General features: G+C 45.0%; 2 protein-coding genes across 3 annotated transcripts in view; one reads left to right on the top strand and one right to left on the bottom strand.

The window, feature by feature from the left end:
* Positions 1 to 5,999, bottom strand: part of wdr27 (WD repeat domain 27) — a gene marked incomplete at both ends in the record, with an annotated part of 72,111 nt that extends 66,112 nt beyond the window's left edge. Inside the window, 6 exons of the mRNA XM_080016502.1 lie at positions 483 to 574; positions 2,189 to 2,294; positions 3,133 to 3,184; positions 3,438 to 3,551; positions 5,640 to 5,741; positions 5,823 to 5,999. Coding sequence (XP_079872628.1) covers positions 483 to 574; positions 2,189 to 2,294; positions 3,133 to 3,184; positions 3,438 to 3,551; positions 5,640 to 5,741; positions 5,823 to 5,999 — 643 coding nt within the window. The remainder of the gene's footprint in view (positions 1 to 482; positions 575 to 2,188; positions 2,295 to 3,132; positions 3,185 to 3,437; positions 3,552 to 5,639; positions 5,742 to 5,822) is intronic.
* Positions 6,000 to 13,808: 7,809 nt separating this feature from the next.
* The window catches only part of psme4a (proteasome activator subunit 4a), a 51,115-nt gene continuing 49,831 nt past the window's right edge, over positions 13,809 to 15,092 (top strand). For both annotated transcript variants that reach the window (XM_080016706.1, XM_080016705.1), the window contains exon 1: positions 13,809 to 14,223. In XM_080016706.1, coding sequence (XP_079872832.1) covers positions 14,027 to 14,223 — 197 coding nt within the window. In that variant the 5' untranslated portion in view covers positions 13,809 to 14,026. The remainder of the gene's footprint in view (positions 14,224 to 15,092) is intronic.

Genomic DNA, 15,092 nt, shown 5'->3' with positions numbered 1-15,092 from the left:
CCTAACCTCTAACCCTAACCCCTGAACCTAACCCCTAAACCTAACCCTAACCACTCAACCTAACCCATAACCCTAACCACTCAACCTAAACCATAAACCTAACCCCTAAACCTAACCACTCAACCTAAACTATAAACCTAACCCCTAAACTTAACCCTAACCCATAAACCTAACCCCTAAACCTAACCACTCAACCTAAACTATAAACCTAACCCCTAAACTTAACCCTAACCCATAAACCTAACCCCTAAACCTAACCACTCAACCTAAACCATAAACCTAACCCCTTAACTTAACCCTAACCCATAAACCTAACCCCTAAACCTAACCCTAACCCCTAAACCTAACCCTGCACCATGTTAGAATAAAGGAGAGATGGATGAATGAAGGAGAGAAGGATGAATGAAGGAGAGAAGGATGAATGAAGGAGAGAAGGATGAATGAAGGAGAGAAGGATGAATGAAGGAGAGAAGAGATCTCACCTTGGAAACAGAAAAAAGTCTGGAGCTCAGAGGAGTTCAGATCCAGGACGTACAGACCCTCAGAGCTTCCAATCCACAGCCAGTCACTGAGCCTGCAGGAGGAGGAGGAGAGGAGAGGAGAGGAGAGGAGAGGAGAGGAGAGGAGAGGAGAGGAGAGGAGGAGAGGAGGAGAGGAGAGGAGAGGAGGAGAGGAGGAGAAGAGAGGAGAAGAGAGGAGAAGAGAGGAGAGGAGAGGAGAAGAGAGGAGAGGAGAGGAGGAGAGGAGAGGAGAGGAGAGGAGAGGAGGAGAGGAGAAGAGAGGAGAGGAGAGGAGAAGAGAGGAGAGGAGAGGAGGAGGAGAGGAGAGGAGAGGAGGAGGAGAGGAGAGGAGAGGAGGAGAGGAGAAGAGAGGAGAGGAGAGGAGAAGAGAGGAGAGGAGAGGAGGAGGAGAGGAGAGGAGAGGAGGAGAGGAGAGGAGAGGAGGAGGGGAGAGGAGAGGAGGAGAGGAGGGGAGAGGAGAGGAGGAGAGGAGAAGAGAGGAGAGGAGAGGAAGAGGGGGGGAGAGGAGGAGAGGAGGAGAGGAGGAGGAGAGGAGGAGAGGAGGAGAGGAGAGGAGAGGAGAGGAGAGGAGAGGAGAGGAGAGGAGAGGAGAGGAGAGGAGAGGAGAGGAGAGGAGAGGAGAGGAGGAGAGGAAGAGGGGGGGAGAGGAGGAGAGGAGGAGAGGAGGAGAGGAGGAGAGGAGGAGAGGAAGAGGGGGGGAGAGGAGGAGAGGAGGAGAGGAGGAGAGGAGAGGAGAGGAGGAGAGGAGAGGAGAGGAGGAGAGGAGAGGAGAGGAGAGGAGAGGAGAGGAGGAGAGGAGGAGAGGAAGAGGGGGGGAGAGGAGGAGAGGAGGAGAGGAGGAGAGGAGGAGGAGAGGAGGAGAGGAGAGGAGAGGAGGGGAGGAGAGGAGGAGAGGAGAGGAGAGGAGAGGAGAGGAGGAGAGGAGAAGAGAGGAGAGGAGAGGAGGAGAGGAGAGGAGGAGAGGAGAAGAGAGGAGAGGAGGAGAGGAGAGGAGAGGAGGAGAGGAGAAGAGAGGAGAGGAGGAGAGGAGAGGATAGGAGGAGAGGAGAAGAGAGGAGAGGAGGAGAGGAGAGGAGAGGAGGGGAGGAGAGGAGGAGAGGAGAGGAGAGGAGGAGAGGAGGAGAGGAGGAGAGGTGAAGAGGAGAGGAGAGGAGGAGAGGAGGAGAGGAGAGGAGAGGAGAGGAGGAGAGGAGAGGAGAGGAGGAGAGGAGGAGAAGAGGAGAGGAGAGGAGAGGAGGAGAGGATAGGAGAAGTGTTTGCATCCCTAAAACGTTGCTTCTAAAAGGACTGTGATCTAAGCTGTGGACACGTGACAGGAAGTGGACGTGCCGGCTCTTCCTGTCGGGGCCCCACATGGTCAGGACCGGCTTCTGGGGCTCCGCCCGGTGCTGATCTGGCTCCTCCCCCTGACCACGCCCTGGGAACACAGAGCGTGAGCTTTGATCAGGACCAAAGCAGCGGGGAGGAGGGGGCGTGGCATGGGACTTTTATTTTGAAGGACCTGCAGGACACTCTCTGTCCCGGAGCCTCTGGTGGCGTTTCAGCATCTTGTCCACATCCATGGTGGACACCAGGCGGCAGCGCAGGTCTTCGGGGAAAGTAAAGCACCGGATCTGAAGCCAGAAGGTTTACGTTGTTATTATGGGATGTCCGGACCTCTTCAGCACGTCACACAGAAGCGGTTGTAACGTGTTACGCTCGCCTGTCCGTCAGCCGAGCCGGTGATGAACTGTCTGCTGCTCTCCAGGAAAACACAAGAGAGCAAAGGAGAGGCTGGAAGAAGAGAAATAACACCATCACACAGAGAAATAACACCGTCACATCAGAGAAATAACACCATCACACAGAGAAATAACACCATCACACAGAGAAATAACACCGTCACACAGAGAAATAACACCGTCACACAGAGAAATAACACCATCACACAGAGAAATAACACCGTCACACAGAGAAATAACACCGTCACATCAGAGAAATAACACCATCACACAGAGAAATAACACCATCACACAGAGAAATAACACCGTCACACAGAGAAATAACACCATCACACAGAGAAATAACACCGTCACATCAGAGAAATAACACCATCACACAGAGAAATAACACCATCACACAGAGAAATAACACCGTCACACAGAGAAATAACACCATCACACAGAGAAATAACACCATCACACAGAGAAATAACACCGGCACACAGAGAAATAACACCATCACACAGAGAAATAACACCATCACACAGAAATAACACCGTCACATCAGAGAAATAACACCATCACACAGAGAAATAACACCGTCACATCAGAGAAATAACACCATCACACAGAGAAATAACACCATCACACAGAGAAATAACACCGGCACACAGAGAAATGACACCGTCACATCAAAGAAATAACACTGTGAAATATCCCCAAACGTTATCTTCACAACCTTGTATTTAAGCTGCCGACGGGTTTTAAGAAAGGGGCGAGTTTGCAAAGCAGTGAAATGTTCTTTTCGTACAAAGCCACGAGACAAGTCTCTAATAACGCCCAGACTGAGAATAGATGGATTCCCAGACGCATGAAGATGAATATAACAAGACAAAGTGACAACATCTCACCTGACAACACAAAGGACTGGAAGCAGACGGATGCTGTGGTCAGATCCCAAACCTTGAAGGAGGAACAGGACACGTTGAATAACGGGAAGCACCAAGCCAACCAAGCTCTATCTTATGACATCATATCCTAATCACCGTCTTAGAGGCTAACAAGTCAACATACGACCGTTGTGTTCAGTGAGTACCACCATGATACTCCAATAAATACTCATCATGTTATTCCCTACTGCTGTACCACTGGGTGACTACTCATGTATTACTGCATAACACCGTGTACTTTCAAGGCTTTCCAGGCAGCACAGCACCTTGAAGGTGCGGTCCTCGGACAGCGTGACCAGGACCTGCTCGGTCCAGGGGCAGAACTGGGCGGCGGTCAGCGGAGCCAGGTGACCGCTCAGCGAGCAGATCAGCTGCTCCCTCTGGAGGACACAAGCACACACTGACCTCTGGTGGACGGAGGGATAACTACGACGCTCTGCACTTCACTCACACACATTTCTCAAAAAGTGCCAACAAAATAAATTAACAAATGAAATATGAACTCTGGGACTTCTTAACAAAATAACCTTACGGATTACCACTTTAAAAGCCTTTTGAATTGTGTCTTGGAAAAGAGAAACAGCACCAAATTCCGACCACGTGCTTTGAGCTGGCCAGCCGACGCACCTTTGAGCAGAGAACATGAGCTGTGGTTCCACAGCACGCAGCCACTCGTTGATCAGAGGGAGAGAAAGACAGATTGACCACTTCACCCAGAGAGGAGGCCAGCACCGTGCCAGCAGCCATGCAGCCTGCAAGCACACAAGCACTCTGTCATACATATTATATATGTATACACAGTATATATACTGTATTTATACAGTGTATATACACTGTATTTATACTGAATATATACTGTATATACTGTATTTATACAGTGCGTATATATACTGTATATATACACAGTATATACTGTATGTATACAGTATATACTGAATAAATGAATTCAATTAAATAAATTAACTAAATCAACAAAATTAACGAAAATAAATATATATTTAATAAATTAACAGAAATGAGACAAAACAGGAAGAAAGTGTTTCAGATGAACATTGGCTCAATTTACCACACGTAAACAAATATTTTGGAAATTAAAGTAAATATATATATGTATGTATGTGTTGTTTTTCACAAAAACATGTAAAACAACATCATGAGAAATGTCCAAATCTAGTGTATATCGAAAATAATGTTCTCTGCGGGTCCTTCCAGGCGCCCTGGGCAGCGGAGCCCGGTTCGGGAAACGCTGTTGTGCTCCCCCGAGGCAGGCACAGCTGCGGCGCAGTGAGCGCTTCAGATCAACACAAATACACCGTCAGTACAAGTACACACTACGAGGAATCAAAAGAAGAAACTTCTGGAACAAATGTCAAGATTCTGATTCTGATCATTTTATGACGGTTGGAAAGAGCAGCATATTGGCTGCACTCAAACCGACGAACCCAAAAGGAATGTGAAGTTTGACGGTTGCTATGGGTTGCTATGGGTTGCTATGGGTTGCTATGGACTCGGGTCGCCATTTCTGCAGGATCACTTCCTTTCAACTGCCTCGAGAAATAGCTCAAATATACAAAATGTACAAAGATGGAGGAAGGAAGGAGGAGGTTTCACACTTCCAAGCATCTTACGTGACATTCAGTCCATGGGAGTGATACCCCATCCTCCAGCTACGTCCGCTCCACCTTCCCTGTTCACTCAGTCCCAGAACAAGTCCATTCAAAACAGAAGCTTTGTTGTTGTTGTTGTTGTTGTTGTTTTCCTGGAGAGCACACGCTGTGCACCGACACCTTCCTACGGGTCACTTCAAGCAGCTTGACGGAAACACGTCAGCGCCTCCATCACCCAAAACATTTATTACAGATATGATAATTATGACTGAAAACACATGTTGTGTCATGTTCTCATGGATTCAATGGACAGAGAGGGAAGGATTTTTGAATTTCCTATTTCCGCATACAGCTGATAAATAAAAATGGCGTCATCCACTCGCTGTCTGGTTGTACTTAATAATCACACGCACGTCTCTCCGTGAAGACGTTGTGGTTTCTTTTCATAGTACTTTAGACCTCTGCTATTGTACTTTAACACCGGGTATCATGGCGGCATTATCCCAACTGTAAATACTCATTTAAAAACATGTTTTTTTTCTAACGGTACCATGACCCTCTGCTAGTTCTGCTTTGTTTGCTTTCTGTGGTTGCCCCTAGCAACAGTAACCAAGGACACGCACGTGGCGGGAACGGGAGCATTCAAGATGGAGCCTGCTGCGAAATACCCAAATATCCCATGAAGTACACGGTGACACCAGGACTGAGACCCCAGTGTGGGAACGTAAAGTGCTACGGTACTACTGCATCACTATGGTACTGTGGCACTGCAATGCTATTGTTCTGTTCTGTACTACTGTTGTACAACCTGGTTCCCTCACCCCGCCTGGTTCTCCTGTGGCACTGTTCCACGTCCCACACTATGACGTAGAACCGGGCGGCGGAGCAGAGCAGGACTGGACCTTCTCTCCACCCGAACACCAGGGAAGTGATGGGTCCGCGGTGGCCGCTCAGAGGCATGGGCTGCAACAGAGACACCCCAGAACCATGTGAGGAACCCAGTAGGAACTGGGCTGAATGCACTGTAGTGGGTCGGGTCTGTACCTCCTGGTCCCGGTCCTCCAGGCTGTAGACCAGCAGATGCTGGTCCCCAGAGGGAAGAGCACAGTGGGAGGAGCAGAGAGCGACCTGCTGCTGGGAGAGAAGGAGACCCGGGGAGAAGCTCCTCCGCTGGGAGAGGAGGAGACCCGGGGAGAAGCTCCTCTGCTCGGGCAGCGTCATGCTGGAGCATCGGGGGTTAAAGATCTCTTTGGAAGAGCTGAAGAAAGAACAGGGTGGAGGACTGGGTGGAGCGCCTCCTGAGCAGCTCCTGCTCCCACTCAACGCGTTTGGAGGTTGGATGGAATTACGATGACGAGCGTGATTACGTCAGAGGCGCATGACGTCACTGGCCCCGGCCCATCAAATATGGACTTTTGTGACAGAGAATAAACAGTTAGATCTATTCCTATGTCTGTCTCAACGCTTCATCCGTTGAATTTCTATGGTTGTATTCTTTTATTTGACAATGTATTTTATAATTGCCTTTGTGTACGGAATGTGATGTACCAATACAAATACAAGTGTCTTGATTATATACAATAGAAATACAAGGAATAGACAGATACACCAGATATATAATAAAGAAAAGGAGAGAGGATATTGAGGATTGAGAAAACAACAAGAAGTCATTATTAAACCATTTAACGAACCACGTCAACACAGATGGTAAGATATGCATTCATTGCAGCACTTTGATAATTGAACACGGTTATTAAAACGGAGGGAAGGGTTTTTATTGTGCACACTGAGAGTGAAACGAACGATGAAGCTGCTGCTGTAGCTCATGACCGCCCCCGGCTCCGGCCACCGGGTGGCGCTGCAGGCGTTTGGGGGCGGGTGTCCCTGATGCAGCAGGTTGCCTAGCAACACGACTGCAATAAAAACACCGGGCGAGTTACAATGGAGCCCAATTCAGAGTTTTACAAGTAAAGAGAAGTACACCATCAACTGCATGAACGCTGCCAATACATGTTCAGCTGGGGTTGTGGAACGAAATGTACTACTTGTGTTTTTATGTGCACTACTTGTGCTTTATGTGTACTTGTGTTTTAGTATGTACATCTTGAAAAAGGAAGGATTGTTGAGAATGTTCCAGTGCAGGTGATCCCCGTCCTCAGCCTGATGCTGCGTTCAAGTCCCTTCATTCCATCTGTTAAAACACCTGCCAGACTGAAAGACAGCGTAGAGCAGCAGAAGGGAGAAGGATATATCATATTAGTTATGAACCAATTAATATATGAATACATACGGGATGTATCCTGTCTAAGAGTTTACACATGATAGTACATATTTCTTTATTTATAGTACAGCCTATGTATTACATGAATATATTACTAAAATGTATGTACAAGAGGGACTACTTAACTTTCTACAGTAATAAATAACACAAATAAAACAAAGGTAAACACAACACATAAACACACATACTGAGCAAATGAACTGACTGAAAACATGGCATTGCACATTGCATTAACTGACAGCTCTTTTTTCATTTGCGACTTAATTACTGACAGCGATGGACAGGATTTGACGGCGAGGGGAGTGGTGTTCCAAAGCGATGCTCCTCTGTATCTTATGACGTATTGTCCAGGAGTTGTGACAACAGGGAAGATCAATGTCCTTCTCTGGTCAGCTGTGCTTTGAGACACGTTTGTAGTTTCTTGATGAATTTGATGTGTTGATGAAGAAGGAGTGACCGCTGACTCTGACTTGAGTAAAATAATAGCTTTATTACAGAAGAACAGCATCATACCAGACTTTCCATGGACGTCCAGGAGAGAACCGAGCCGGATGGATTCTCTGTCGAATGAAACTCAGGCAGGTGCTTTTAAACTTGACCAGAGACAACGTTGACCATCTGATTCCCCTTCATAGGTCACCGTTCACATTTCACCTCCCTTATCAACGGGACCCCTGACAATGGGCTCTCTCTCTCTCTTGAGACCCCTGGCACCGTCTGTTATTAATTATCTTATACAATAGGTACTGTCTTGGGACGCCACATACACAGGGGAACAGGGGAGCCAACGGTTCATGGCGATCTGACACAGATGCCAATCTTAACAAAAAATTTCGGATTAAAATCTTTTTTTTAAGGGGAGGGGAATATCTACTGGCCCAAACCCTGTGACGGTATGATGTGTTTGGATACATTCAACTAGAAATTAGCGTTAGAAGACAGGATTGATTGACCAGCGTACAAACTTTTCTAATGACAATGTTTTTTTACACACTAGTAATGTATCGTCTAATACACCCAAACATTTTGCAGAAGTCAATGGGTTCATTTCAATATTATTAACAAACAATTTAGCATCTCCCTTTTGATAACTTTTATTTCTATTTCTAAAAAAGACAAAATTAGGATTTTTGACAGACAGAAGTTTGTTCATCTGGAACCACTTTGCAGTTTATGGTAGAATATCAATATCATTTGCTTCTCTGATCAAGGAACCAAAGTTTGCTTGTATTTGCTTATTTTCTAGCATTGGTATCATCAGCAAGTAGAACAGTCAATGCAGAACCACAAATCCAAGCAAACTCATTTATACGGATGAGAAATAGCAGTGGCCCAAGAATTGATCCTTGAGGCACTCCACAATATAGCTTAATTCTGTTAGAAATTCAACCGTTTATAAATACATATTGACCACTATTATTAAGGTAGTCACAAAGCTAATTAATAACAACACCCTGAAAGCCATAACACCGAAGTTTGGAAATGAGAATTTTTTGATCAGTTGTATCAAAAGCATATAAAATACCCATTGGGAACATATTATTGTCCAAAGCTGCAGATATTTTGTCCTAGTTGTCAGAGAACCATGTATGTTGTATGTTTACATTACATTTAATCATTGATCGGACGCTTTTATCCAAAGCCACTTACAATTGTTCAAACGCTGACGGACGCAGCCATCAGGAGCAATTAGGGGTTAAGTGTCTTGCTCAAGGACACTACAGCATGCTAGCAGGAGGAGCCTGGGATCCAACCAGCAACCTTTGGATCACTAGACCACCAGCTCTACCGCCTGAGCTACCATTCCCATGTTGAGTGATTTTGTTGAAATCCATCTTGGTGTTTACACAGGATATTGTTTACTTCAGGTGTTTTAACACTCTTGCATAGACTAGCTTTTCCAAAACTTTGTAGACGCAAGGTCAAATAGAAATCTGTCCAAATGAGTGGAAAGGCAAGGCTCCCATCCTTGAATAAAGCTCTACTAACCTTGGCTGCTCTCAGTGTTTTGTTGGACAGACTGAGAGGACGTGAGTCAGTGGCTCACTCGGTGCACAACCACTTCTCCTCAAGCTCCGTCTTGATTTCATCACGACCTGCACGGCTCAGCTTGACGCTGTCCAGCACTTCTCTAGACGTAGTGGCTTCAAATCCACTCGAGGCAGAAAAATAACCGGACGTCCAACCCGATGAACATTTTTTTTTGGGGGGGGGGCAATAGTGCTCCCCACATTGGCAAAGAAGTCATTGAATCCATTTAGTAAATCAGAGGCTCAGTCAATGAAATGTCACCGTCAGTGAATTGAAGTGGAATTTCCACAGGAGCCTCTTTTAGACCTTTTACTGAAAGTGCCACAATGTTATCAACGAATAAAAGAATAAATAAATAAATGTGGAAATATAAAGAGGAATAAAAAAAGGGAAATATATACAAAAAACATTGATAAATCTTGAAATGAATATTGCATTATAAATTGGTGTGAATCAGAAATGTATTACTGCTTTTTTTCCACATATTTTTAATTCATTTCTATATTGATTTTTACATTTATTTTCAAATATAGTTCCATATTTTTCTTTACTTATTCTTTACTTTATTTATTTCCATATACATTTCATAGTTTGTTTTCATATACATTTTTACATTTATTTATTTCCATTTCTCTACAGGTACTCCTTACTTAACGACCTAGTTATATACTGTGGGGGTTTCTTCCCACGGGTGAGGGTTCAGGGAGGGAGGTGGAGCCTCCCTGGCCGTGGTGCGCCAACATTGCTTGAAGTATATTGTCCATTTCAGTCTGGCACGCAGGCCACAATTATACATATATCTGAGGATCTATTCAAATGGTTGTTAATAGTCCTCTCGGGCGCAGGAGGGATAGTGTTCCGCTCTTATGCTGCTCACAAGCCCGTGCGCCGATCTCCTCCGTCACAAACAAAAACATGAAGAAAACGCCCTGATTTGATTTGGACCAATAAGATATATACACTATATATACTATATACACTATATACATAGTGGCACTGTGGCACGGTGGCGCAGTGCATTGCACTGCTGCCTCACAGCAAGAAGGTCCTGGGGTTTCCTCCACCTACCATCAGTAAGGACCTCCACCAAAAACATGCACACATCATGGTGTGAGCAGCGATGGACACTTGGTACCAGGTCCCCGGGCGTCCACGTACGCTGCCCCCTGCTCCTGGCTGCCCCCCGGAGGAAGCACAAGCCAGGATGGTTCAATGCAGAGGAACCATTTCACTGGCACCCCCAAAAAAAACACGTGTGTGTGTGTGTGTGCGTGTATATATGCACGTGTCTTAGTGCGGTGTGTCATGTGACAAATAAAGATTCTAAACCCTTAATATATTCACTTTATACAATATACACGTATATATATATATACACACTTTATGCACTATATACACTATATACATATCATCTCATCACCGTTCTCAGTCTCGTTCCCGCAGTTTGTCAGTATTCACTACACTAGCGATCACCACGCCCCCTTACCGTCAAATAACACTATACTATATATACTATATTTACTATATAAACTATACATACCAGCCACGCCCCCTTACCGTGAAGTAACACGGGTCCTCGCTTATCGACCAATTCACTTAACGACCTGGTTGTAGGAACGGAACTCGGTTGTTAAGTGAAGAGTACCTGTATAAATATAATATATGTATATATGTAACTCGTGGTTAAGTGAGGAGTACCTGTATAAACATTATATATGCATATATATAACTTGGTCGTTAAGTAAGGACTACCTGCATTTATTTCTGCTTTTCCTGACTAACACAAACTGTCAATCAACTTGTTTTGTCCCGCCCACTAGGTGTGAGTCATCACTCCCAGATGGATGTATTCAGTTCCCTGCACAATATAGACTTCATTAAACAGAGGAACGTCCAGCGGCGAACCCTGCACAATATAGACTTCATTAAACAGAGGAACGTCCAGCGGCGAACCCTGCACAATATAGACTTCATTAAACGGAGGAACGTCCAGCGGTGAACCCTGCACAATATAGACTTCATTAAACGGAGGAACGTCCAGCGGCGAACCCTGCACAATATAGACTTCATTAAACAGAGGAACGTCCAGCGGCGAACCCTGCACAATATAGACTTCATTAAACAGAGGAACGTCCAGCGGTGAACCCTGCACAATATAGACTTCATTAAACAGAGGAACGTCCAGCGGTGAACCCTGCACAATATAGACTTCATTAAACAGAGGAACGTCCAGCGGTGAACCCTGCACAATATAGACTTCATTAAACAGAGGAACGTCCAGCGGCGAACCCTGCACAATATAGACTTCATTAAACAGAGGAACGTCCAGCGGCGAACCCTGCACAATATAGACTTCATTAAACAGAGGAACGTCCAGCGGTGAACCCTGCACAATATAGACTTTATTAAACAGAGGAACGTCCAGCGGTGAACCCTGCAGATTATAGACTTCATTAAACAGAGGAACGTCCAGCGGTGAACCCTGCACAATATAGACTTCATTAAACAGAGGAACGTCCAGCGGTGAACCCTGCACAATATAGACTTCATTAAACAGAGGAACGTCCAGCGGCGAACCCTGCACAATATAGACTTCATTAAACAGAGGAACGTCCAGCGGTGAACCCTGCAGATTATAGACTTCATTAAACAGAGGAACGTCCAGCGGTGAACCCTGCACAATATAGACTTCATTAAACAGAGGAACGTCCAGCGGCGAACCCTTCACAATATAGACTTTATTAAACAGAGGAGCGTCCAGCGGTGAACCCTGCACAATATAGACTTCATTAAACAGAGGAGCGTCCAGCGGTGAACCCTGCACAATATAGACTTTATTAAACAGAGGAACGTCCAGCGGTGAACCCTGCACAATATAGACTTCATTAAACAGAGGAACGTCCAGCGGTGAACCCTGCAGATTATAGACTTCATTAAACAGAGGAACGTCCAGCGGTGAACCCTGCAGATTATAGACTTCATTAAACAGAGGAACGTCCAGCGGTGAACCCTGCACAATATAGACTTCATTAAACAGAGGAACGTCCAGCGGTGAACCCTGCACAATATAGACTTCATTAAACAGAGGAACGTCCAGCGGTGAACCCTGCAGATTATAGACTTCATTAAACAGAGGAACGTCCAGCGGTGAACCCTGCAGATTATAGACTTCATTAAACAGAGGAACGTCCAGCGGTGAACCCTGCAGATTATAGACTTCATTAAACAGAGGAACGTCCAGCGGTGAACCCTGCACAATATAGACTTCATTAAACAGAGGAACGTCCAGCGGTGAACCCTGCACAATATAGACTTCATTAAACAGAGGAACGTCCAGCGGTGAACCCTGCAGATTATAGACTTCATTAAACAGAGGAACGTCCAGCGGTGAACCCTGCACAATATAGACTTCATTAAACAGAGGAACGTCCAGCGGCGAACCCTGCACAATATAGACTTCATTAAACAGAGGAACGTCCAGCGGCGAACCCTGCACAATATAGACTTCATTAAACAGAGGAACGTCCAGAGGTGAACCCTGCAGATTATAGACTTCATTAAACAGAGGAACGTCCAGCGGTGAACCCTGCACAATATAGACTTCATTAAACAGAGGAACGTCCAGCGGTGAACCCTGCACAATATAGACTTCATTAAACAGAGGAACGTCCAGCGGCGAACCCTGCACAATATAGACTTCATTAAACAGAGGAACGTCCAGCGGCGAACCCTGCACAATATAGACTTCATTAAACAGAGGAACGTCCAGCGGTGAACCCTGCACAATATAGACTTCATTAAACAGAGGACGGAAGTTTCCAGTTCCCAGTTGCCGTGGATGCAGCACATCGACATGACCAATCATGAACGCTGATTGGACCTAGTGGGCGGAGCAAAACAAGTTGAAATGAAGAGAGAAATATAAACGAAGTTAAATGAATAAATAAATGTAAAAATATATATGAAAATAAATAAAGAAATGTATATGGAAACAAATAAATCAACACAAATGTAAAATATGGAAATGGATAAAGTCTCAGAATATCTGTCTGTCTGTCCGTCTGTCTGCAAATAAATGTGAAAATAAAAAAAATAAATAAATGTGCAAAATATAAAGCAGTAATAAATTCGGAATCACACCAACTTATATTTCAATATTCATTTCCAGATATATCAATCTTTTCTGTATATATTTACTTTTTTTTTTATTCCTCTTCATATTTACACATTAATTTATTCTTTTATCCGTTGGTTTAACATAGTGGCACTTTGGTGGCACGGTGCATTGCACTGCTGCCTCGCAGCAAGAAGGTCCTGGGTGCGATTCCCGTCCGGGTTATCTCCCAAACAGGAGCCTTTCTGTGTGGAGTTTGCATGTTCTCCCTGTGCTCACATGGGGTTTCGTCCACCTCACGTCAGTAAAGATGCCACTGCTCCTGGCTGCGGCCGGAGGAAGGACAAGCCAGGACGGTTAAACGCAGAGGAGCCATTTCACCAGCACCAGCCAAAGCGTGTGTGTGTGTGATAATTAAAGATTCTTCTTTTCCACATTCACTCACATTTTTATTTTTTATTTTTATATATATGAGACTTCTTTCTTTTATTTTATTTTTTATAATGTGGGGCAGTGTAGTTGTCGCGTACCGGATGTGACGTCGGGGCCGCCGTGTCGCGGCTCGCCTCGCACACAGTAGCAGTCCGACCTGGATGACGGGGTGTTTTTGTGGAGCTAGCAGGCTAGGCTAACTGTAGTCTCACCGAGAGCCGGAGCCCTCGAACAGCCTTTTAACTTTTTATCCGTTAACCGCAGCTGCGGTGACATGGGGGATATTAGCCGTTAGCAGAAGCCAAAAAGTGACTTTAGCTATTGGAGAGACCAGCCTTTCCGTTAGCCGGGTAGCTTAGCATTAGCCTTGGAGCTAGCCGACTTCGGACCATGCAGAGAGTCCCGCCGAGCGCGCTGGGCTTCAGGCCCCAGAAGGACATCGTGTACAACAAGCTGCTGCCCTACGCCGACAAGCTGGACGCAGAGTCCAACGAGATACTGGGCAGAATCAAAGGGAACCTCAGCCGAGCCGTGCTGCTCCGTGAGGTGTGGCCCGGAGCGCTGTTCTGGACCAGGAAGCTGTCCACGTAAGGAAGAGTCCCCTGGAGCTTCACACACAGAACCTAAAACAGCCCAGTCCAACAGAGAGCGATCCGAACCGAAACTCTGAACAATCCAGTCCAAGAGAAATAGGTTTAACCTCAAACAGTCTTAGAGAAAGAGTCCGGACCTAAACCTTGAATTGTCCAGTCCAACAGAACAATAAAACATTTCACTTCCGTCTTAGAAACTGAAATAACCTTAAAATACACGTATGAAGTATTGACACCTTTACTATTCCACACAGGTGTGTGTGTGTGTGTGTGTGTGTGTTTTGGTCTGATTGATCCTCTAATTGCTCACTTATTGATCATTCAAAGCCAGAGTGAAAGCAAAACTTTTCAGCTAGTTAGAAACTGCTTCAATGTACACACTTAAAAGACAAACCAAGAAAAGGCAGTTTAAACATTAATTACGTGTCATTTTTAAAATCCAGACAGGAACAATAAGGGATGATTTCATTTGTACCTGTGAGGGAATTCAGGTTTTACAGCAGCAGAAGTGACAGAACAGTGCAAGTCAAAAAGAGATGAAATGAAATATAATGCGCACTTTAAAAAGGCATTATCACGGAGAAGCACAATGCTAACTAGTACAGTGAGTAGTACTTTTATGCAGGAATTGTACTAGTACATATGCTGTTCATTAAATACATATATTAAGTATTTGCCCTATACTATGTAAAACAAGTGATAAAAGGAATTAAGTAACTAAAATGTGTCTTGCATAGAACAGAACCTGAGACAGAACTGTACAAGCAGGTTCTAAAGATGCTAATTTGAACACGCCATCTTAGAATAATGATGGCTTCATCAAGATGATTTCCTTTATTTAAACAGGTCAAGTCCCATAGACA

Source organism: Zeus faber, assembly GCF_960531495.2.
Source record: "Zeus faber genome assembly, chromosome: 16".
Taxonomy (NCBI): Eukaryota; Metazoa; Chordata; class Actinopteri; order Zeiformes; family Zeidae; genus Zeus; species Zeus faber.
Note: the sequence above shows the minus strand (reverse complement) of the source record. Positions and strands in the feature narration are given on the sequence as shown.